The sequence below is a fragment of the Zalophus californianus genome, chromosome 1 (assembly GCF_009762305.2).
Source record: "Zalophus californianus isolate mZalCal1 chromosome 1, mZalCal1.pri.v2, whole genome shotgun sequence".
In the NCBI taxonomy this organism is placed as follows: Eukaryota; Metazoa; Chordata; class Mammalia; order Carnivora; family Otariidae; genus Zalophus; species Zalophus californianus.
Genome location: NC_045595.1, coordinates 125,862,699 through 125,887,473, shown reverse-complemented (window position 1 = coordinate 125,887,473; position 24,775 = coordinate 125,862,699). Strand labels below are relative to the sequence as shown.

Here is a 24,775-nt window from a genome sequence, read left to right as displayed (position 1 = left end):
TCTGTTTTTAACACAGACTTGATAGAAATGACCCACATACTTTACATTAATATATAAAAACAATTCTTTGCAGATCCAAATCCAAACAATTTTTAAAAGCTCCCTTTTGGGCAATGAATATTCCATCTGACAATCTACACTGATCAAATAAATTGAACAACTGCCAAGTTTTCACTTTGGTGTTTGGTGTGTAGACCATCCAAAGTTATTCACATCCATTCACTGATTTTTGCCCTGAGGAATAAATACGAATGATTTCTAAAAGTGATTTGAGTTCTAAGCAGAGCTATACTTGAAATTCTGAATAGTTACAAAGATGAAATGATTAAGCCTTTGAAATTCCTTGCCATGAACGGAAATTTCCCATCTGCTTATTAAGAAAACATTCAGAAAATTGGATAATTATAATCATTTATATGTAGCTAGCATCTTTCTACAGTGGTGCTCATAGACCCAATGTCTCATTAACCCTCAAATGATTCCCAGAGTGGAGAAATGAAATCCCTTCGAATCTGTGGTGGCAAAAGTCATTGGTTCAAAAATCACACACACACACATACTGTTATTTACTTCCTTAATTCACTCCAAGTGAATTGAATAATATCCAAGATATTATTTCCAAAAAGATGTTATTTGCCTTTTAAGGTACCACCTGTGAAAGTCTCCAAGTTTTTAGAAACTAGGTTTCTAAAATGACCACTCAATGACCACTGTCATTGAGGTTTCTACAAATGCAATTACATTTTTTAAAAATTCTAATAAATATTCTCAATTAAGAAGAATGATCTTGAGAGTGCCCACCAAAATAATATATTTCAATAAGTTTTCTCAGAAATGATCACTCCTAACAAAGACCTGAATAACAAAAAAGACTAGGTGGTTTTCCGTAGTTATAAGTTCTGTTATTCAAAAAAGGTACAAAATATTCCTAGAAACCCTATCTCAGTCAAGTGTTCATTCTTCATGATCTAGGTATTTATTTGGGAGTTTCCATATTTATAATTTATCCATTTTCAAACTGACCTCCTATCTATTTTTGTAAAGTAGAGGTATAGTCATCATCTCTTGCAATTGTCTTCCATGGCCCCTAACATTCCAGTTCGGATTACTCCTGAGTAAGGCTTACGGGTAATTTTTAAATGCATGTGTTCTCCCTATGAATGAAAGAGACCTAGTTATTAAGCTATTCTGTTGGTATTAGCACCTATTTATTAATCTTTATGTATTAGTCTATCAGATGAGCTGTCATCTGGAAATCTGGACTGTAAAAGAAAAAAAGTAAATCTGGATAAATGAATGTGATTATAGGAGGTAGCAATGATAAGAGAACTGGCTCTCTTAGGAGTGGTTCTCAGGCACAGACTGGGGGAACTGTGCCATATGTTTACCTGCTCTCCCATCAGTATTTGAGGGTACAGTCTAATTTAAGGCAGATGCATACAAGACTAGGGCCACCCTATTCCAAAAAATTTTATTGATAGGCTTATTTATCAACAGTGCTATTTGTTGGCACAATTTGAGTTTATCCATTCATAAAACTAATGTTTCTATATTAATGTAAAATTGAGAGCCTCCAATGAACAGGGGTTGTGCTAAATGTTGAGGCTACAGTGACAATGTTACATGGTCTCTGCCTTCAAGTATTTGTAGTTCACTGGGGACCCCCCAAAACTACTCATTTCATTCTATCTCTTTGGGAGTCGTGGTGATGAGAATGAATTCTGACTTCCCTCTAGAGTGTGTGTGATCAGCTTTGCCATTCAGACCTTTAAATATTAATAGAAGTTTACTTTGGTAAAATTTCCAAACAACTGCACCTTTGGGTACTTACAAATTAATAGAGCTAGATACATTGAGTAATGAGAAAAATAGCATTCCCTAGTGGTATGATTTGGTCTTCTTTGGTCTTCTAATTTGATACTATTCTAATCTAAGGTTATTGTGAATGTACCGAACTCTGACATAACACTTGCAATGTTCTTTGTGACCCTTATGATGATAATAAGTTTGCTGTCCATGTTCTGGGTGATGGAATTCTGATGCCAAATGCAGAGGAACCACTTGATCTTTAATTCCCATGCCACCCGAGGAAAATTTATGAGAAGAAAAAGTCATTACGTGCCTCATTTTCTTTAAAACACTTGTCAAATTTCCTTCAAAATCTTCCTGAATTGAATAACTCTTCTGAAAATATTTATTTACTCTCTGATTTGTTGTTAAACAATATACAGATAATTAATGCTCTATTAAATAATATTTCCTAGATTATATTAATGTGCTTTAGGAAGTTTTACACTGTTAAAGTATATAAGTTATATTATTTGTCCTTGATTAAATCAGCCCAAGTTGCATGGAGGACCATTCAAGGGCCACCGTGGGAGATGGGGGAAAGACCAAGTGTGTGGGGCTCCCAAATCTTTTCCGTAGCTGTTTTAATCACAGTAGTTCCATTTTAATCTACTTTATACATTCAGGATCCATTAAAAATATCATATGAAAAACTACTGTTAAAAATGTTTAAAAACTCACTCCTTGAATGCGATGTTTATGGTAATGCCTATAAAATACTGTATTTATATGACATTATATATGTACGTATGTATATGTAATACATATGTAATACATATACATATTTTTAAAATAATTTTTTATTGTTATGTTAATCACCATACATTGCATCATTAGTTTTTGATGTAGTGTTCCATGATTCATTGTTTGTGCATAACAACCAGTGCTCCACGCAGAATGTGCCCTCTTTAATACCCATCACCAGGCTAACCCATCCCCCCACCCCCCTCCCCTCTAGAACACTGTTTGTTTTTCAGAGTCCATCGTCTCTCATGGTTCGTCTCCCCCTCCGACTTACTCCCCTTCATTCTTCCCCTCCTGCTATCTTCTTCTTCTTTTTTTTCTTAACATATATTGCATTATTTGTTTCAGAAGTACAGATCTGTGATTCATCAGTCTTGTACAATTCACAGTGCTCACCATAGTACATACCCTCCCCAATGTCGATCACCCAGCCACCCAATCCCTCCCACCCCCCACCACTCCAGCAACCCTCAGTTTGTTTCCTGAGATTAAGAATTCCTCATATCAGTGAGGTTATATGATACATGTCTTTCTCTGATTGTACATATTGATGTATTATATATGTATACAGTATTATGTACATATATATTATACTATATATGTACATATGGGCTCTTGCACAGAGAGTGACTCTCCTATCCTGTGTATACAGTCTGATTTAGCATACATCATTGCAACTCCTAGTGACTTTCCAAGAAGGTAATCTATAAGATGTGTGAGGACTGCCCTTAATTTGATTTTCATTGGCAACCTGTTTGTCACCAAAATTAGGTTTTTTTTCTTAAACTTAATCTAGCTCCATACCCATGTAATTTATTTTCCACAAAGCATCTTTATAACATTTACTTTTAAAACTTCCTCACCCGGTTCAAGATCTATTTGTCCATTTTTCAGACCCTGTCAAGTAAGTGACCCTTATACATTATCTTACGTCTGTCATGGTGACTGTGAAGAAACAACATGACAAGTGGGCTGAGGCAGGAAAGGCTTGTCTAGTCATAAATATGCAAATGCCCCAAAGGGGTCCAGAACATTTGATACAATGGCTGTGTGCCTGATTAACTCTCTTTGCCCTTTCCTTGGGGCAGAGAGAAATGGTTGGTGCTAGGTGCCAATCTTTGATCAACCTCAGCCCTCTGACTCTTTCCAAAAGGAGGAGTTATTGCTAATCAAGTCCCAAAACCCCTGGGGTTTTAAGTTACAGTCTTTGTGATTGGCTCACCTTACCACGTTTCCCTTTATTAGCCGAAAATATACATTTTCTTTTCTTTTTTTTGAATGGAGCCAAGGAATGTTGAACAGAAAAGCAATTTATTTTCCCTATAAACACAGAGGGAGAATATTTATAGATGTTTAATAGGGTATAACAAGGGAATCCTAAAGAATAAATAATAGATACTATTGTTTATATCCTCAGGGCAGATTGCCTGAAAGAGAGAGAAGAATGAGGTTTTATAGGTTTTCTAATGATAGTGTTTGAATGATTACCAAATTACAGCTAAATTATGAGACAAAGGATTAAAGATCTTTTTTATATTTTTTAAAGTAACTCTTCCAATGTCTCATAATTATTAGAAATTATAATTTGGCTTTGCAAAGAAATGTGGAAACTACTGAATCTTCATAAGTAACTGAACACTCAGCAGGAATTGGCCATGTGTATGTCCCCATTTAGGAGCCATGATAACTAAGAGAATACCTGCCCTTAAGATTTTTATAATTTAATAAGAGTTATTAGCATGTAAATAAGAATGGAGGAAGAGGAGACATGGACATGCGCCAGAAGTTATTGCAGATTTTCAGGTAAAGAACAAATAAATATGAAATAAGAATGAATCTGAGACATACTGTAAGGAGCACTGGGTGTTATATGCAAACAATGAATCGTGGAACACTACATCAAAAACTAATGATGTAATGTATGGTGACATAACATAATATAATAAAATTAAAAAAAAAGAATGAATCTGAGAGACTTTCAGATGGAGAAATCTATTTAGATGTATAGAGTGAAGAAGATGAAGGACCTAAATATGATCCTCAAATTTACTCTTAGACTAGGAGGTGGATGGAGTCATTACAATAGACAGTGCATATGGATAAGCAGCTTTGGCAGAGAGAAATAATGAGCTGAGGAGCTTAAGGCTCCTTGAGCTGAAATGTTGGCAAGAGTTCCACAAGGAGATGTTCCATCAGCAATTAAAACCATCCAATCCAATCATCTGAGATGGTGTCTCTGGACAAATTGAATTTTCACAAAGACACTTAAAATGACATTTTCCCTGTTCTTTATTAGTATATCCATTTAATCAATAGGTATTTACTGGGTGTCTTCTGGGAATCAGGAGTTCTTTTAGGTACATGGAGAGGAATCAAAGAGACATGATAACCTTCTCTCATGGAGTTTATAGTCAACTGGAGGAGACAAACAACAAAGTAGATAAATAGATATATACAAAATGAGATCCAATGAGATGTACTGAAGGAAAAGGGTAAAAAATGTATTTTTGATTTAGTAGTCAGAGACATCATTTCTGATGAGGTGACATCTATTCTGAGACCCAAAAGATAAGAAGGAGTTGGGTATTTGAAGATTATTTTAGGCAAAAAGAACACACACACACACACACACACACACACACATACACACACACACACACACACACGTATAACCTGAAAGCTATAAGAGCTTGTCAATTTTAGGAATGCAAGAACAATGAGATGTGAGATGAAATTGGTAGATCTGTTAAGTTTGCAATGACGGAGACCTCTAAATGGAGATATAAAGTATGTACCAAATAAGCCAGTTTTGGCCAGTGACTGGAAAGAGGAGGGAAGTTTACTAAGATCAAAGAACTCCTTTGAAAATCTAAACATTTTTCTGATTTTCATTTAACTGACATTACTCCTCCTCCCAGTTAAATGAAGCAGAGCAGGAGTCCACTGAAGAGGATGCAGGAGTAACCCTTCATCAGATAAGCAGATCCATGCTATGAGACAAGGGAAGTGAAGTCCACATGAACTCTGTTGTGGTTGAGAATAGGGAAGCCATGTATTTAGAAATACTACCCAACAAGGAATGCATATTTTTAAGATCTGCCATTTCAAATGTGAACACAAAATTTTGTTTGCTATTTGTAACACAAAATAAAACTGGCAATAGCAATCTTTAGAGTAATAATTATTGATGACCATATACAGCACAACTTCACAATTTACAAAGAGCTCTTTACACATCCATTTATTTCTTACAATAATCTAGTGAGGTAACTGTTATTATTATTATTATTATTTTATCAAAAAGGAAACTGAGGCTCAGAGAGAAGAAAATTGCTTAGGACATTACACTTGCAGAAGAAAAGAGCCCAGAAGTTACCAAAATCCCACCTTTATTCCATGGAACAATAATGCTTCATAATGAAAGTTTCAAGTAGAATTTCTCACAGAGATTTATTGTGGTTTAGTAGAAAGTATAACCTTCAAATGTGAACCAAACCCAACAAAAACAAAACCCAATGGATATCTGTTAAATCCTAATGGCAAATGGTATAATAGTAAGCCTCAATTGTTATATGGGAAAATGAAGGTAAAGTGACAAGGAAGGACTTGAGCCACAAGCTGTACACACTTCCATCAAGCTGCAAGATGGCAACTTCACCTTGTAGCTACAGGGCCCTTAGAAGAGCTAACGAGTCCTTAAAATACAATCCATATTAGATGGAAAACATTTATTTATGAAATATGGTTATTTATATAAAATATAAAATGTATATATGAAACTATATATAAACATATAATATATATCTATTATAGTAACATTATATGAATATATAATATTTCATATAAATGGAACATCTTTAATTTATGTTTCTATACTATGCTATTTTGGGGATATCATTAATAATTTGCTTTTTAGACAGTCAAATGGTACATCAATGAAATATAAAGTATCTAAAATGTTTTAAAAGTATATAAAATCATCCTGTTACCCCTAGTTCTGTATGGGTTGCTACTTCTTTGAATCTAGTCTACACTATACAGAACACTAGGATATAGATTTTTACTTTCTTGGATAATGTTTATATTTATACATTCATATAATAAATATTAATTCCTCAAATTAATTTCAATAGAAAACACAATTTCCTTGCTTAAGTTCCAAGACCATAATACTAAATTTAATTATATTATTCTCTTTAGAGATATGAGAATAAAGATGATTAGCGAGAAAAAAATACATTTATGAAATACTTGAGAATGGGTATATGTCAGAGGTGAAAAGAAACAAAGAAGCTCAATCTTTATAATAGTGGATATTAACTAAATTATTCTGACATTGGCTACAAGGATTGTCTAAGTACTAAATGCAAACCAACTAGCAGGAAAAATTATATTTCAGGCATTATTTAGTTATAAGGTCAAATTTGAAAAAGAGACAATCACAATCAAACACACACCTTAAATAAATGTTTCCCGTGGTTTCATTTATATCAAATAGGCTAACGTGCAGCATTAACCTATTGCTAGGCATTAGCATTATTGATGAATTTGTGTGTAACTATTAATCAATTTGCTTCAGAGAGACAAACTGTTTTAATCTGTTTTCCTAACTATATTGAAATCTGCCTTTATTTCTTTCCTCTAACCAATATCTCGCTTACAGCTGGGGTATGTATTTGCAGCGGCTTAGTTGGAAGCTGTACCTCTAAAACACCCTCATCTTCTAACAGGCTATGTGGGATCTCACTTATTAAAGAAAGCACTATTCTGAAAACATGTATCTTTATTGCTTGCACTTTTTAGCCATAACTGGATTCTGGTGTCTGGTTAAATTTATTTCAGATAGATATTTCAATTCTTCTTTTTCCTTCTCTTCTGCAAAGTCGTGTGTGCTGAAAATAAGGCTCCGTGTTGGCACAATGCCTTTCTGGTTAATGCAAATAAATGGAAGATTGTATTCCTTTAGATCCCTGATGTGCCAGGCAAGGTTAAAGCTTCATTCTCATAAGAAAAGTAAGCTTTTTAAAGCCATCCCAGCGTTTGATTTATTTTTGCACTCACTGTTGTTAGGTATGGTCCCTGGGACTGGCTAGCTCCGGGGAATAACAATGAGCTATGGGTCTGCTCCCTTCTAGAATCCTGGTACAGATCCCGTTCATCTTGATAATGACTTAGAGAATTTAAAGACTTGATGGATTAAAAATTGGGGGAAGGGAGAGAGATGACAGATTTGAAGTTAGAATCCCTGGGCCACATTTGAATTGGCAATTGTCCATAACTTTTGAATAACCATAAAGCTGAATGTTCATGATCTCTTTAGGGACACCACTACTGGACCAACTATATACCTTTATTTCATGACCAGAATTGCCATTCATTAAAGTGCTTATGTGGCAACAGACCTGGCTCCAGAGACCCACTTTCCTCTCTGAAGTGAAAAAAAAATAAAAATAAGGGAAATGTGATGAATAATGTCCCTTTTTGGTTTGTCTAAAAATGTGAAACACAGATCCACTCATTAGTATCAGTTTCATTTAGTTTCTCTAAATTATTAAATGGTAACTTATTTTGATAATAGTTCTTAATGAGAGGTAAGCACTAATTAGAGTACCTACGGAGAAAAGAAATATATTGAGGTACCAACATTCTCACATAAGCTCCCACAAAATTTTCTCTTATAATTGCTAAAAAGACAACAAATCCAATCTGTCATACCATAGTACCTGTCCTCCATTTTTTGTGAATTTATTTTCTCTCTCTTCCTTTTCATATCTATATATCTTCCTCTGCGGACCCTCTTGCCTCTGGTTTATGTCATGTGCCTTTCCCCAGGTCAGAGTGTCCTTCTTTCATTTGCGAGTCCACTATTCTTACAAGCTCAAAAAAGTCACCTGTTTTTGATCTCTTATCAGAACAAACTCCACTTTATATCACATATTCATGTGGCTGTGAGGTACCTGAAGAGTGCTTTGTACAAAACATATTAATCTTATTTCTCATTCTTATTTATATCCAATGCATTTTATTTGTAATTATAATTTAGATAAATTTGTCTGTCCTTTTATATGAGAGATTTATAAGCTCAGAGATAGAGAACTCTTTTTCAACTAATGTACTTCCTTAGTACAGTATTCTTAGATTCAATTAATTTGGGGGAGTTGGCCATATTTGAGGAGGCTGATAATAGGAGTGATATTATCAAAGTCTAGAGGGCAGAAAGAGGCAGAAGAATCATTGGTTAGTAATTAATGAATTAGAACTATCCTTTTAAATATATTCACAAATTTAACTGGAATTAGGTAAGTTTCATAAGGTTTTATAATACCTTAAATGCAAAAGAACCTCCCCTAAACACCCAAAACCCACAAATGTATTCCTTTTAGAAACCCAAATTTAACACCCTCACAAATATGATTTCCAGTTCCCAAGGAAAAAAAAATAAGTGATTCATCGGGCTATGTTAAAGAATGATATTTCTGGATTAAAAATGATAGTAACCACAGCATGATCTCTTTGTTAGTTTTAAAGAAAAAAACACGGTGAAAGATCAAAGAATAGTTTTGGGCATCTAGCATGGTCCCTGGTTAGATACTATACTATGCTAGCTAAAGAATGTATTTCTGCAATAAGCAAAGTTTGAAGGCAAGCTTATTATTAATGTGAGGTGTCCTTTAAGTAATTGGAAAGTATTTACTATCATCAGGTGCAATTAAACATAAATCACCTAAATAAATTAAAAAAAATTCACAGAGAGGAAATATATTCTGTAACTGTTAAATAAATATAGAAACCACATGAAGCACTGGTGACCAAAACAGAAAACTATAAAAGCCCATAGCTGTTTTAAAAGGTTTAACTAGACATGACCACAACCGAAAGACCCTGAATCATTCATTTGCCAGATTGATTAGAGATCACCACAAATTTCATCTTGGCTTCACAACTCCAGGTTAATTTCCTTCAGGCACCAGGTCAACCAAGATCAATCATTGCTCTGGGCAGGTCAGAGCTGTCCGGAAAAGAGAAATTCTACTTCACCGCCTCAGCACTCTACTTCCTCAGGGTACAACAACAGCTCATGGTCTAGCAACATTGCAGCATTATTTACAATTGTGAAAATCAGGGCGGAAAAGCAAGTATTTTTGAAAGCTAAACATTATTCCTCTAACTTTAGAGTGAGTAAGAATCACCTGGATGGGACAGACTAGGGCCTGACATTGGCATTTCCAACTAGCTCCCCGATGATGTCTATGCTGCCGGTCTGAGGACCACGCTTTGAGTAGAAAGGGGCCAAAGATCGCTAGGCTTTCTGGAAGATTGTTAAGATAATCTGAAAAAAAAAAAAAAATCTTCACTCTCTTAAATCTCCCTGTGGGTCATGTACAAATATTGCCAGTCCTCTTACGGCTTTTGTCCTTATGTGCCCTTATATTCAAACTGAATTCTATTGGTTTGGTGACAGAGAATTCCTTTTAGTTTGGTTCTCAAATGACCGACTCTGATTCGGTGTGAGTTGATCCAAGTGTGCTTTCCCCCTGAAATATCTTTGTGAGCCTTTCTAAAGCTATAAACAATTCCCTTCTTAAGTTTTTTCTTTTTTCTATTTAAAATTCTAACACAAAATAATTTTCACTAAGTATATGGAACATTTTGTTAGTTCTTACACAGAAACCCAACGACTACACATAGGAATGCATGCTCTTCTTATAACACGCAGGTTGACTTCTCCGCACTTGTACATCTAGCCTATCTTAGATACATAGAATTGTTTTTCTTTATTCCTCACTTCAGAGATTAATGAATTGAGTAGAAGTCCATGTTACAAGGCAAACGATGGCCGATTCTTAATGAAAAGTATGTCTTTATCTCCTGAACTGCTTTTTGGCTGATAAAGAGTTAACATAACAAGTTAAATAAAAGTAATGGTGAATCTAGATATAGTGAATGCACCACTACAAGAACCTGGGTCCACTACATATTATCTTGAAAGAAAAAAAAAAAAAGGTCTGTTTATACAGTCTCAAGGCAAATATTACTTGGCACATTTTGCTTTCTGAATGCATTTGTGAATTTGCCATAGAAATTCTGGATGCCTCTCAGTGAGAGAATTACTTCTTGAACTTAATTGGATTAAATGGATCTGTTGCACACTCCATGTGAACGCTGCAGAGTTCTTTTGAATGATTTACTGGTGGCCTCACCCTTTATAATAAGAATAAAAGTGCTGCTAAAAGATCTTTTAGATTAATATGTATTAATTTCTTTTTTATTTTTTTTTAAGTAGAGGTTCTTTTTATCCCAAGGGCTCATAAACACAAAGGGTAAGAAATATTTTCAGGTACTTGGGGAAGACTGTGTGCTTATAAAATTGTACAGTTCTTTGAACTTGTGAAAGCCTGAATGCAAATTTTTTTAAGTCTTTCTCTTTTATATTTTATTTATTTATTTGAGAGAGAGATAGCACAAGCGGAGGTGGGGCAGACGGAGAGAGAGAAGCAGACTCCCCACTGAGCAGGGAGCCCAACGTGGGGATCCCAAGACCCCGAGACCATTGACCTGAGCTGAAGGCAGGTGCTTAACCACCTAAGCCACCCAGGTGCCCCAGTCCTCTCTTATTTTTGAATAAAGCTGTCATTTCTATGGACTTTGGATGACATGTCCTCAAACCTGAGGCAGAGGCCACAATTTCATGATATTCTTTTTTTCATGATATTCTGATCAAGTTCTAGTTGAAAGAAGGAAAGCAGTGATGAAGCGCAGGCTAGAGGAAGAACCACATACTGAGAATGGCTAGAGAAGTTTCCAGGGAAAATATTTTAAGCAAATGATACCCAAAGCAGATTATGTGTTTATTTATGAGACAAACTTCCACATCTTCTGTTATTCTCTGAAGTGAATGAATGCTGATCATGCTCCAATCCCTGGAACTATATGCATTTAAATTAAAAATCTAGAAAGTATAGTATACATTGAGGTGGGATCTATTGACTGTGTCAGTAATAGCAACGTTTTCATTTTTCCTTTTGTAATAGAAGTCATTGCGTGTGCTCAGGATGGATTCTTGGTCTTTATTAATCTCAGCAGTGAGAGCATTTGGGATTTTAAAAGCTATTGATTTTTTTAAAAAAGAGATCGTAGTTCTATTCTGTGTTATCCTTAACTTCTATTTCAGATCCGTCACAAAATGGGTATCCAGTGCAGAGGGTCTGGTACTTGGTGGTGCATTTTAGGCACCCTCTTTAATAGGTCTTGAAAGATCTGGGTACTCGTTTAATTTTAAGGAATAAAAATCTTGTTTTGATTAATGATTTTCCCCATTCCCCTCCCCAGCCTGTTCTTTTGACAATTTGATAAACAAGGTCCTGGACTGTGATAATAAAGTTTGCAAAAATGGGCATTTTTAATGTGTTTTTCATTTGCATATTCTCTCAAGGCCTCTAAGTAATCTATTTTCCCTTCTAGTCACATTTTTACTTTCAGTTGCCTCTGAATCTTACTGCTTTCTCTCCAGAAGTATCTGAACGTTTGTTGGCCCCTAGAATGAACTACTTATTCTTCTTCAAATGAACCATTAACTTATGTTATTAATGTCAATATGAAATGAATCTTGAAACAAAATGGGTGTCTTTTTCCATTACTCTATGATATTACTTTATTTTACATCATGCCATTATAGGGAAAAACACAAAATGTAATGAATGTTAAGTATGTATCATATAATAAAACCTATTAAAATTTTGCTTGCATTCATAATGATTTAAAAGTCTCTGCCCTGAGCAGCAAATGGTACCAGACTGCAGGAATACAAAAGTAAAGATGACAATAAAAAAATGCTTCCTGAGATAGAGAACCTGTTTGCTTTCTTTCCCTGTTACGTAGCCTGGGATTAAGAGAATTCCATACATCACCACAATTCTCAACTCACAATTATTCAAATGAGAAAAGCATGGGGCAGTGGATTCACAATTAATTATGAAGAGAAGTATAAGAATATGGGCAAATATGAATGTGCTAACATTAATTTTGCAGTGACTGTAGGTATAGCTGTGGCTTAGAACTTCACATTATATTTAAAGGTCAGGATATATAGTCATTAAAAATCCCAGAGAATGAGTGTATGAAAAGATCTAAAGCTCATATTTGAGTTTGGCTTTTGAGAATGGGAGAATCAGGCATATTGGGTAGTTAAATCATTAAAAATTTGGCAACAGTATACTTTTTTTTCCTTTCATCCTATCTCTGTGGCTCAAGATAATAAAGGCATTTTATGCCTTTAGCAATTTATGTATACACTGGCAGTCTTGTAATTTTACATTTAACTACCACAGAAAGGTGATCAGTTTGTTTTTGCTATGTTAGATATAAAATAAAATGGCCATAAGGAGACGGGTGCTTCAAACAAACTCCCACATGATTGTTAAAAACAAAGACAAAAACAATGGTTTGTCTATGAAAAGATAATAGTATCCTTCAGAAAAAAATTTATATCACATGCTCAGATTAATTATATTTTGGTTGCTAAAAGATATCCTGAATTTTGTCTCGAGGATGTGTAACTAATTTTTAGAAAAAAATCACAAAGTATGAACTTAATTTCATAGAGATTCTGCCAAAATCTTTTGATTTATAATAAGAAAAAATAGATTCCTATATTATAAATTATCTAAGGTTATATTTTTCAAATATTTACTTCAAATAAGGTAATACTTTGAATTTTGAAAAATTTTGAGACTTTTTTGGGAGCATAGGAGGAAAAAATCCATGAATTATACCACAAAGGTACAGAGGGTATTACAATTTCTGTTTTCAATTGGTAAGGAAAAATTAAAACTTTCACTATTTGCAGATGACATGACACTATATATAGAAAACCTGAAAGACTCCATCAAAAAATTGCTAGAACTGATAAACAAATTCAGTAAAGTTGCAGAATAAAAAAATCAATGTACAGAAATCTGTTGCATTTCTATACACCAATAATGAAGCAGCAGAAAGAGAAATTAAGAAAACAATCCCATTTACAATTGCACCAGAAATAATAAGATACTGAGGACCTAACCAAAGAGGTGAAAGACCTGTACTCTGAAAACTATAATGCTTATGAAAGAAATTGAAGATGACACAAAGAAATGAAAAGACACTCTGTGCTCATAGATCGAAATAACAAATATTGTTCAATGTCTATACTACCCAAAGCAATCTACACATTTAATGCAATCCCTATCAAAATGCAACAACATTTTTCACAGAACTAGAACAAACAATACTAAAGTTTGTGTGGAACCACAAAAGACCCCAAATAGCCAAAACAATCTTGAAAAAGAAATGCCAAGCTGGAGAAATGCAATTCCAGACTTTAAGTTGTATTACAAAACTGTAGTCATCAAAACAGTATAGTACTGACACAAAAACAGAGACATAGATAAATGGAACAGAATAGAAAATCCAGAAATAAACCCATAATTATATGGTCAATTAATCTTCAACAAAGCAGGAAAGAATATCCAATGAGAAAAAGACAGTGTCTCCAACAAATGGCTTTGGGAAAACTGGACAGCAACATGCAAAAGAAAACGAACCACTTTCTTACACTATAAATAAAATAAATTCAAAATAGATAAAAGACTTAAATGTGAGGCTTAAAACCATAAAAATCCAGAAAAGAGCACTGGTACTAACTCCTCTGACATCTGCCATAGCAACTTTTTTTCTAGATACATCCCCTGAGGCAAGAGAAACAAAAGCAAAAATAAACGATTGGGACTATATCAGAATAAAAAGCTTCTGCATAGTGAAGGAAGCAATCAGCAAACTAAAGGGAAAACTAAGGAATAGGAAAAGATATTTGCAAATGACATATCCAATAAAGGGTTAGTATCCAGAATATATAAAGAACTTACAAAATTCAACACCCAAAAACCAAATAATCCAATTAAAAAAAATGGGCAGAAGACATGAACAGATATTTCTCCAAAGAAGACATCCAGATGGCCAACAGACACATGAAAGGATGCTCATCATCACTTATCATCAGAGAAATGCAAATCAAAACTACAATGAGATATCACCTCAATGTGTCAGAATGGCTAACATAAAAAAACACAAGAAATAACAGGTGTTGATGAGGATGTAGAGAAAGCGGAACCCTCTTGCACTGTTGGTGGGAATGCAAACTGGTGTATTCATTTAACTAAATGTTAACTAAGTTAACTCCAGAAAAAAGTATGGAGGTTCTTCAAAAAGTTAAAAATAGAACTACCTTACAATCCAGCAATTGCACTACTGGGTATTTACCCAAAGAACACAAAAACACTACCTCAAAGGAATACATGCACCCCTATGTTTATAGCAGCATTATTTACAATAGCCAAAGTACGGAATCAGCCCAAGTGCCCATCAATTGATGAATGGATAAAGAAGATGTGGTATAAATACACAATGGAATATTATTCAGCCACAAAAAAGAATGAAATCTTACCATTTGCAATGAGATGGATGGACCTAGAGTATAATGTTAAGTGAAATCAGTCAGTCAGAGAAAGACAAGCACCATTTGATTTCACTCATGTATGGAATTGGAGAAACAAAACAAATGAGCAAAGGGAAAAAAAAAAGAGAGAGAGAGAAAGGCAAGTCAGGAAACAAACTCTTAACTATAGAGAACAAACTGATAGCTACCAGAGGGGAGGTAGTGGGGGAGGGGGAATGGACAAAATAGGTGATGGGGATTAAGGAGTGCACGTGTCATGATGAGCTCAGGGTGATTAAAATAAAAACAAAAAATTTTTTTTCAGTTTTTCTTTCCAGTTATTTTAAGTAAGTGTATGGCTTATTTAGCTGCTTACAGTTATAAAATTTATATTGTTTTCTTAATTTAGCATTATGCTATATTCACTTCTCTACAGTTCTACTGAGGCTTTTTATCCTATCATGTTGAAGGCTGTCATGAATATTTTTGCATATATGACTTTTTTTCTTTAAGAGTGCATATTCAAATTATTAATAATTGATGTCTCAAGACAAGGAAAAAATTTAAAAATCACTTGTTTAACAGTCACATAGTAACACAAAACTGTATATATACATATATATAAACATATATGTGCTTCATCAAATATTTATGAAAGGAAAAAGTGATTGCAGTTGAGAAGTTTGAACAAGTCCTGATGGTTAAGAACAAACTCACTGAAAAGGCCTATGTATTGTGCAAGAAATGACTTGGATCACACTCAATGTATGAGATACAACTTTATGAAAACATATTCATAAATGAGTGATAATAAAAAGAAAATTCAGTAAAGCAACTGAAAGCCGAATAAATGCTATTTTTCTTAATTTGAATCAGGAGTTTTTAATTGCTCTATTCTAAGAAGTATATTTTCCCCAACATTTTATTTGGAAAAATTTCAAATACACAGCAAAGTCAAAAGAATACAGTAAGCATTCATATAACAACTACACCTAACAGTTTATTACACTTGCTTTATCACATATGTATCCACCTACTCCTTCCTAAGGAGCAAATTTTAAGAAATAATTTTTACATATTTATAATTGTAACTTTCATGAAATTGAATTGCATTTCATAACCAACATATATGTTAACCATGATAGAGTTGGTTTTTTTTCAAATGTTGTTTCTAACGTGGTGATGATTCTTTCAAGGTTTCATAAATGAGGAAACATAGTCTTAGTTTTGACCAAAAAAAAGATGAGTTATAATTCAGTCTTCCTATTAAGTTTTTTAAAAAGAGATATTTCACATTTTTTAAATATTTGGAGTTAACTTTAGCAAGATTTCAAGACTGAAACTCATCATTCCAGTATTAAAAACATGAATCATGTTTGAATTACAGAAGAACAGACTTTTATGGCATATAAAAGAGGGGAACAAAGATTACAGGAAGAATCTGGAGCATTAAATGTCAGGAACAGTATTTTCTCAGGGAAGCTATTAACAGGTTGACATCCCTATCCCTTTATTTAGGCCAGACAATCCTTTTCATGATTTTTTAACTTTTGAATACTCATAAACACAACCATAATAACTCCCCTTTTTTGGTTTATCTGGGTTCTTTTGTATTCTCAATTCTTAGAGAACAAAGAATATGAGAATATAATTTATATGTTCAGTCTCTGTAGATCTCCCCCCCCTCATTTTTCACTCTGTACCATCTTTCCAGAGAGTGGAAAGAAGCCTGCTGAAAAAAAAAAAAATAGAATAAGTAAAACCTGGAGAAAAAGCCTATGAGAAGATATGTAAATTTTTATTATAATCTACTCATCAATAAATCTTCTCCAAGAACTACTGTTAGTTAAATTAATTGACTATGGCTGTAATGTAAGTGTCTGCACAATCTTAGAAAAACATGGGAAACTTGAAAGGAGAAAATGTAAAAAAAAAAAACAAACCAAAAAACAAAAACAACTGTGGTTTGGAATTTTTATATTAGTACTCAATTATCTGAAATTGTTAAGGAATCTGCTATTTCATGTAATTATTTCTTCCCACATCCCATCCCACACAAAAGTATTACATTAAAAAAATCTTCTAAAATGTGTGAAAAAAGTTCCTGCTTTATTAAATAGTGAATGCTAACTGCAACTTAATGATAACAACTCAGCAGAAGCATCACTTTTTTGTGTGTTCACTATACTGCAAAACACAAAATTACATTTTTCTTTCGGGAGCTGTTTGTCCCTTCACAGAATGAATGGTTCTTAGGCTTTTTGTTGTTATTTTGTTTTGTTTTGTTTCATAATGCACAGCTGATATCTCTCTGTCCTCACTATATGGCTATTGGTTCTTCCTCCTCATTCCGGCTGGAGAGCCTGTTACTAAAGGCCACCATCTTTTCACTGGTTCCTTATTTGCTATGCTTATAGGGGGAAAACTGTGACCAGAGTATTAGCACTGGGTGGAAAATAGAAATAAATCTGCTCAAGGCTTGAGGGTTTTTAAAGAATGGATTACATCAACATCAGTACATGAAATTTCTGACATATTTTTTTTAATATTCAAAGACTTAAAATTCATATCTTTAACTATGTTCCAAATTGTTAAGGATTTTAAGGAAGTGACCTCAAAATATGGGGTGTAACTGAATAGTATAAATCAAATTCTAAATTTTAGTTATGTGATTTCAGAGAACATTGAATGTTAGGTTGTCCTCAATTTGTAATGTATTTTTAATTACAAATTTAATCATAATAGCTAGTATTATTGACTACCAACTATGTACCAGGCGCTATCTTAATTGCTTTATATACAGCAACACATCTGTTATCATAACAGACATAGGGGCTAAAAGTCTAAGTATGCACATTTTATAGATGAAGAAATGGAGGTAGAGAGAGCTGAGACAAAATGCTGAAGAGGAATCACCATTTAAGCTCAATCAGTCTGGGTCCAGAATCTACACGCTTAACCACTTTGCTATACCATGCAAATCCACATTAACATATGTTTATCTAATAGATCTGTTATTTTCCTTTAAGAACATAATCTATGTTCATTAAGGAAAACAATAAATAAATAGAAAAAATTGTAAAACAAAATGACCAGAAATTCTGCCACATGCATTTAAAAAAAAAAAAAAACTTACTATTTTGGTACACTTTCTTATTTTAAAAAAATTTCATAGCACTTTAAAACAAAGTTCCAATCATATTTTGTATATATTGTATATATTTTCATTCAGCTTACTGCTGTATCAAAAACTCTTCCCCAAATTATTTTGTAGTCCTTTTGATCATTATTTTTGATGATGGAATAACATGCCACCAACTGCTTACTTAGTGGTCTAATTTTAAACCAAAAATTATAGAAAAATGACTGCTACAGGGAGTGTCAACAAGGCTGGAAATATCTACCATTTCTCTTTAAGCTGCTGCTTTTTTTTTTTTGATGAATGTCTCACTGGCCCAATGATTTGATTTAAACAAGGTCTTAGGTAAAAGAATATATTTTAAAAAGAATGTTTGGACATCTAAAGAGGGAGGGATGGGTAGTCATGTCAAGAAAGTATAGGTAATATATGTATACATCTTATAAAATCGTGTGGTTTGCCTTGTCAGAAAACCCCAACCTGAAGTTTTTACTAAAGTCGTTTAATATTTTCACTTTAAATAGAGAAAGAGGTACACAAGTTTAATTTGAATAATGAAATCCATTTCTTAGACCCTCACTAGTCAAGTAAAAATAATAATACTGTAGCCATTGTACATTTTTCTATATCAGTCTTCCAGCCTAAACAGCTCATATTAGAACCCTCAGTTTCTCTCTGGTATGAGCTAAACTGGGAAGTAGAAACATCCTTAAATTTGATTAAATAATCCAAGGTAAGCACTTATAATTTAAGTATCCCTCTTTCCCCAAGTCATAAATAAATATAAGTATGCCTTTGTCCTTCTAATGCACACCAACATGGAGCAATGCAGACTTTTTCTCATCCAGTTTACAACTCATGGTTAAGTATGTAGCAGAAAGATGCAGCCTACCTACTGGTGAAAATGATCTTCAAACTCAGCCGCCCACCCAACACAGCAACCAGATTCCTGGCATTTAATTTCTACAAGAACTATAGGCACAAGTTAATTTATTCTGTCTGTTATGATTGAGCATCTCTCTCTTACTGGCTATACATTTTGGATGGAGGCAGTGGTGAAATAGTTGTTTGGACAGAAATTACACCAACAGAATGGAAAACATCAGAGTTTATACATGGAGAGCATGCACAGTCTTAAGGCAAATGCACTAACATTGCAATCTGAGAGAAAGGAGAACGATGTATTTACATTTACACACACCCACATACACACATAGTTATACCATGGCATTTTGTTTCACTCAAGTAATATAATTTGCATTTTCAGAAACCCAGCTAATAGGGGCGCCTAGGTGGCTCAGTCAGTTAGTTAAGCGTCCGACTCGTTTCACCTCAGTCATGATCTCAGGGTTGTGAGATCAAGCCCTGAGTCGGGTTTCATGCTCATTGTGGAATCTGCTTGAGATTTTTCCCTCTGCCTTTGCTCCTCCCCCTTCCCCCTCAATAAATAAATAAATAAAATCTTAAAAAAAAAAAAGAAAAGAAATCCAGCTAATATTAGCAATAAACATTCCTTGGATTTGTAGGTGGGAAAGGGTTTTGCAAGATACTCCTGGAGTAAGAAGTTGTAAAGAGTGACTGAAATAAAGTTTCTCTTAAAATAACACAACCAACATCACTTCTAATATAAAACGGCAGTAAACAAATTTCCAGTCCTTCTCTTTTTCAGATATTATGATGCAAAACCGGGAAAATAACTTCCATCCGTAAGATCAGCTTGTAGAAAATGAACCAGAGTCCTGTTGCATAGGTTGGAAGTGGCAATCAGGATTTAAGTTTGATCTTTCTTCTGACCCCAGAAGGTAAGTTCTTTCCATTAGGCTATTACTTTTTTGTTTGCTTGTTTGAAATGTATTATGCATTCTTGTGAGGAGAAATCCTATATATACAAAAAACTAAGACAACACAGAACTTCAGAAACCACAGTCTAAATTTTGTTCCTCTGTTCCCTACCTTTAGTGCATCAGCTTTAGGAAACAGCCTTATAATTCATTAGAGAGTAACCGCACATCTGTGAGATTTTTCTGGCTTTCATTCTCTCTAGAGACCAAATGTTTGCTATTTCGAGCTATACAAAATATGCTTTCCTTAAATGAATAATGTTAATAAACAAATTGAGCAATGAAGATAAAGCTCTAAATATACTTTTGTCTTTTTTTTTTTTTTTTTTGAAGCAGATAAAGGTTGGTTTTATTGAGTAACTGATCTGTGTTACTGCTGAGGCCTTTATGTACAGACAAAAGAGAGGGAGTTTTATTTCTTTGTCTCTTCCTCCTTGGACAGAGTCTTGATGATTTCCTCCTTCTTGGCCTGGAGCCGCTCTTCACGGCGCTTGCGAGCCTCCCTGGTCTTAGATCTGCGGGCCTCAACCTCGTCAGCCAGAAGCTTCTTGCAAGCCTTGTCGGCCTTCAGCTGGTGGATGTGTTCCATGAGAATCCGCTTGTTCTTCAACACGTTCCCCTTCACTTTCAGGTACAGGCTGTGGTACATGTGGCAGTCGATCTTCTTAGATTCACGGTATCTTCTGAGCAGCCGGTGCATAATTCTCATCCTCCTCATCCAGGTGACCTTCTCAGGCATCCGAGCATTGGCAGTACCTTTTCTCTTACCAATGCCCATATGTCTGCCCTTCCGGCGGGCCAAAGTGTTTTTACGGCACCGAGCCCGGGAATGGACAGTCACAGGCTTCCGGATGATCAGTCCATCTTTGATCAGTTTTCGGATCTGCTGAGGGGAGTTGGCATTGGCGATTTCATTGGCCTTGTTGGGGTCCAACCAGACCTTCTTTTTGCCGCAGCGGAGGACACTGGAGGCAAGCCTCTTCTGAAGCCTGAGCATACCCAAGCTCCGGGACCGGCTGCTTCAGGACTGCCTCCACCTCATCTCTCCCACCCGGGGCCACGGAAGCAAGCCCTGCCGCCCGCTGGCACGTCGAATCAAGCAAAGTCAGAGGCCCGCACGCCCTCTATACTTCTGTCTTTGTGTTATGTGAATATTTTGTTTGTGAATATGTGAATATTTTGTTTGTGAATGTTATGTGAGTATTTCCTTAGCATTTGCAACTGTCTATACAATCAGTTTTACCTGCTCTATGATCACAACTTTAGAAAGTAAACTGCTTCCCTTAAATAAGTTTCACTTAAAAACCAAGTTAGTGAACTTTTTTTTTTTTAAGATTTCACTGTTCTAGTAGTGCACTAGCCTCTTGTAAAGTTAGTCAGGGTATCTAGGTTGATGCATTCTGATCTTAATGGAAGTAACACTTTCTAAGTGTATAATGCCTCATTTCCTCCCACACTATATTCTACATAATCTCATTTTAGAAATGGGAATAGATATTTTGTCTTGGAAAAAATCTATTTTTTTCTATAATTTGTCACTTGGTATGTCCATCATAGTGCTGGTTTAGCAGCAAAATAAGCATACAAGATACATAAAGTAAACTCAACTCTCTCCTGGAAATCAGTGTAAAATGTCATTGTTTGAACACATTAGCTTTTATTAATAGCTGCAGCAAATTCTGTAGGCTAATTGTTCATAAGCTGGCATACCTAGAGCTGCTTTGGATGAGAGAAATTTCAATTATTTAGGTACCACTGTTCATGACTTCTAAGGGTTCCAACAATCTCTTAGCTTCCTCAGCTAAGTGGTGGTGCTCTTTAAAAGCAATAGGGAATACAGACAGAATACACTAGTCTACTCCCCTATCCAAAATGTACAGCCATCTAGGCAGAGGAAGTGTTATTAAACAAGAAATCTTCTTGACTCACATGTTTGATTGTTTTCGTTTAAAATATTCTGTGCCCTCTGCCAGCCTTCTCCCTGGTATTTTCTTAGTGAGTAAGCTAAATATCTTATGCTATGAAAGATCTTTCTCATAATAGAATTTAGTGACTCTTCCTTATTGGATAAGATCAGAAGCTACCTGCTATAAAGAGAGCTGTTAAAGGTATATTAGCACTAAATTGAGACTCTTTCATGACTACACTTAGAACTATGAAAGAGAAATGGACAGAACCATTTCCCAAAACCTGTTTTGCTGACAGAATAAATAATCCTAAAGGCAGTTACATTATTTTTTGATCACTTGCTTTAATTACTTAAATACATTAAATATTTTTAAATATGTTATCTCTAATCTTCCCCAAACTCTGCCAGAGAGATACTATTACTTGCATTTCACACATATAGAATCAGAGATTAGAAATTTTAAATTGACATAATTAAGATTATACCAGCCAATGAAGGCTAGGTGTGGGACTTGGACCTTGAATTTTGATCTCCTTGACTTCAACATGTTTGTTTCTTCCCTAATATGATGTCTTTATTTTTGAATCTAGAAATTTCACCTTGCAAAAATTACATATGAACAGAAAACAAGAATAAAATCAAAGACTTTTATAGTTCTATGTGGGACCTCAGCAAGACCCACTGAGACGCTATTGAATGTAGTGATAAATGCAAAACAAATGCTAAGCTTGCTCAGTAGTTCAGTGCCATGCTCCCCTGCACTTACTTGGCAGTTTAAAAGAGGAAGTTTTGTGGTGCTTGAAGCTTATTTTATTTGGGGTACTTTCCTTAAGAAAAATAACAAAAATCAAAACCCTAATGTAGGTACAAAATAAATATCTATTTAGAATAGAAAAATAAGGGGCATCTGGCTGGCTCAGTTGGACTAGCATGAGACTCTTGATCTCTGGGTCATGAGTTCGAGCCCCACACTGGGTGTAGAGGTTACTTAAATAAACAAATAAAAGCTAAAAAAAAAAAAAAGAATAGGAAAATAAAACACAATGAATATTGAAATCTTGGGGATTCAATATTTTTGAGATGTCTGCCAGCAATACTTATAAGCAAATGGTTCATAAATTCAACTGTCCCTCTCAACCTAGAACACTGCATACCCTCCAATAACTCCCAGTACTCACAGGGCCCTGTGCAAATAAGAGGTCCTGAATATTCAGCTTTTTTAGCATCATATAAATTACTTTGAGTGTGGATGACTCAAATAGACTTCAGTAATATTACAAGTTATGCATGGTAATAAATCAGTGGGCTGCCCACATTAAATCCACGGCCACCAATAGTTTTAGAAACATATACACATGCATGCATGTGAGCATAAACAGAAATACACAAACACTCCCACACTTTACAGTCCCAGAGGATGGACAAACTAACCCTTAACTCTCCCTGGCTGCTTCAAGAATAGCTTCATAGAAGATAGGAAAATTTAAATGGATTGCAAAAATGTATAAGAGTTTGTTAGGCAAAGAGAACATAGAACAGTATTTCCAGTTGAGATGAAAGCTTTACTTAAACATGGTGGAATATGTCTGGGTCTTCTCTGACCCATCCTGAATGATAATAATCTGGTGCAGATCTAACCATTTTGAATTTTCAGAAAATCTCACCGATGTTTAAATAGAGTGATGGGAAGAAGGCTAAAGCTTTATATTTATATGCCCACAAAGCAGCTAAATGAATAAAAGAAGATTGAGTCTAAAGGTTAAAGATTAGATCTTAAATATGTTAAATATGTTCTAAAACTTAGAATAACATTTCCTATATCACTTCTAAAAACAATATTCATTTGAAAATAAATTATTCTTAAAATTATAAAGCATTTTGTTTTAAAATTGCTAGTCAAATATTGGACACAAGATATATATGGTAGACAAATAATATAATGTATAATATGTTATATATAATATAAATTATAATTTAATTGAGTTAGCAATTACAAGCTAATTGAACGATACAGTGTGGGCAGAGATATGTAAAATAAAGTGTTGTTGCTTAGTTTAATTACTATCTCAGATGCTGTTACACCCACAGTAATTCTTCATACAACAATGTAAAGTGTATTTTCTTAGTATAAATTAGCTATTTCCATGCATGACTTGATACAGATCAAGTTAATTAAAGCAATGAAATTAAGAAACTAATAGCTTATTTTCAGTTCCATGGAGGCTTATATCTAAATACTGATATCCGCAAGAATCAATAATCCACATATAGATTATTTCTATGTCCTCTTTATTTTTGTTTTTAGCTCTAATGGTAAAAAAAATGAATATCTTGAAGTAAACTTTATTTTTCTCCTAAGATATTCCTTAATATACAAATGCTTACCAGGCCTAGTGGTAAAAACTGAAGGAAAAGTCATATTAATTTCCAGAAATGTCTACTCCCATGTGGTTCCACTCTGCCCTCAACTAGAATGTGTAATTCCTGGACAAGTTATACTGCTAGCATGAGTATCAGAAATAAATTTTGTGACATTTTCAATCATGCCTGGCATTTATTTTAAAGGACCACTTAATCAAAATTACATCTAATTTGGGGCTCTGATTATCATTTAAATTGATTTGCTGTTTATTGATTGATTAAGGAACACAATTAGCCAATATTATGGGGTTTTAAATCATTGTCCTCATGTAATAACTTACCTTGACAGTATGCATCCTTAAAATAAATTATTGATTATATCTTAAATTTCCTAAGATCCTAGGACATGGAAATATATATTTTTTCAAATTTTAATGGAATTGCATGCATTTTTTTAGACAAGT

At 34.3% G+C, this 24,775-nt stretch overlaps 2 protein-coding genes across 7 annotated transcripts in view; both read right to left on the bottom strand.

The window, feature by feature from the left end:
- The window catches only part of NLGN1 (neuroligin 1), an 831,148-nt gene that overhangs the window by 164,634 nt on the left and 641,739 nt on the right, over positions 1-24,775 (bottom strand). The gene's annotated exons all lie outside the window — the stretch shown is intronic.
- LOC113917940 (60S ribosomal protein L19-like) lies at positions 20,379-21,038 on the bottom strand. Its single transcript, XM_035722727.1, has one exon. The coding sequence runs from the start codon at positions 21,036-21,038 to the stop codon at positions 20,454-20,456; it is 585 nt and encodes a 194-aa protein (XP_035578620.1). The 3' UTR covers positions 20,379-20,453.

What these genes read in the sequence shown, in the direction of transcription:
- LOC113917940 (XM_035722727.1), bottom strand. Translation starts at nt 21,038, where the DNA reads ATGCTCAGGCTTCAGAAGAGGCTTGCCTCCAGTGTCCTCCGCTGCGGC.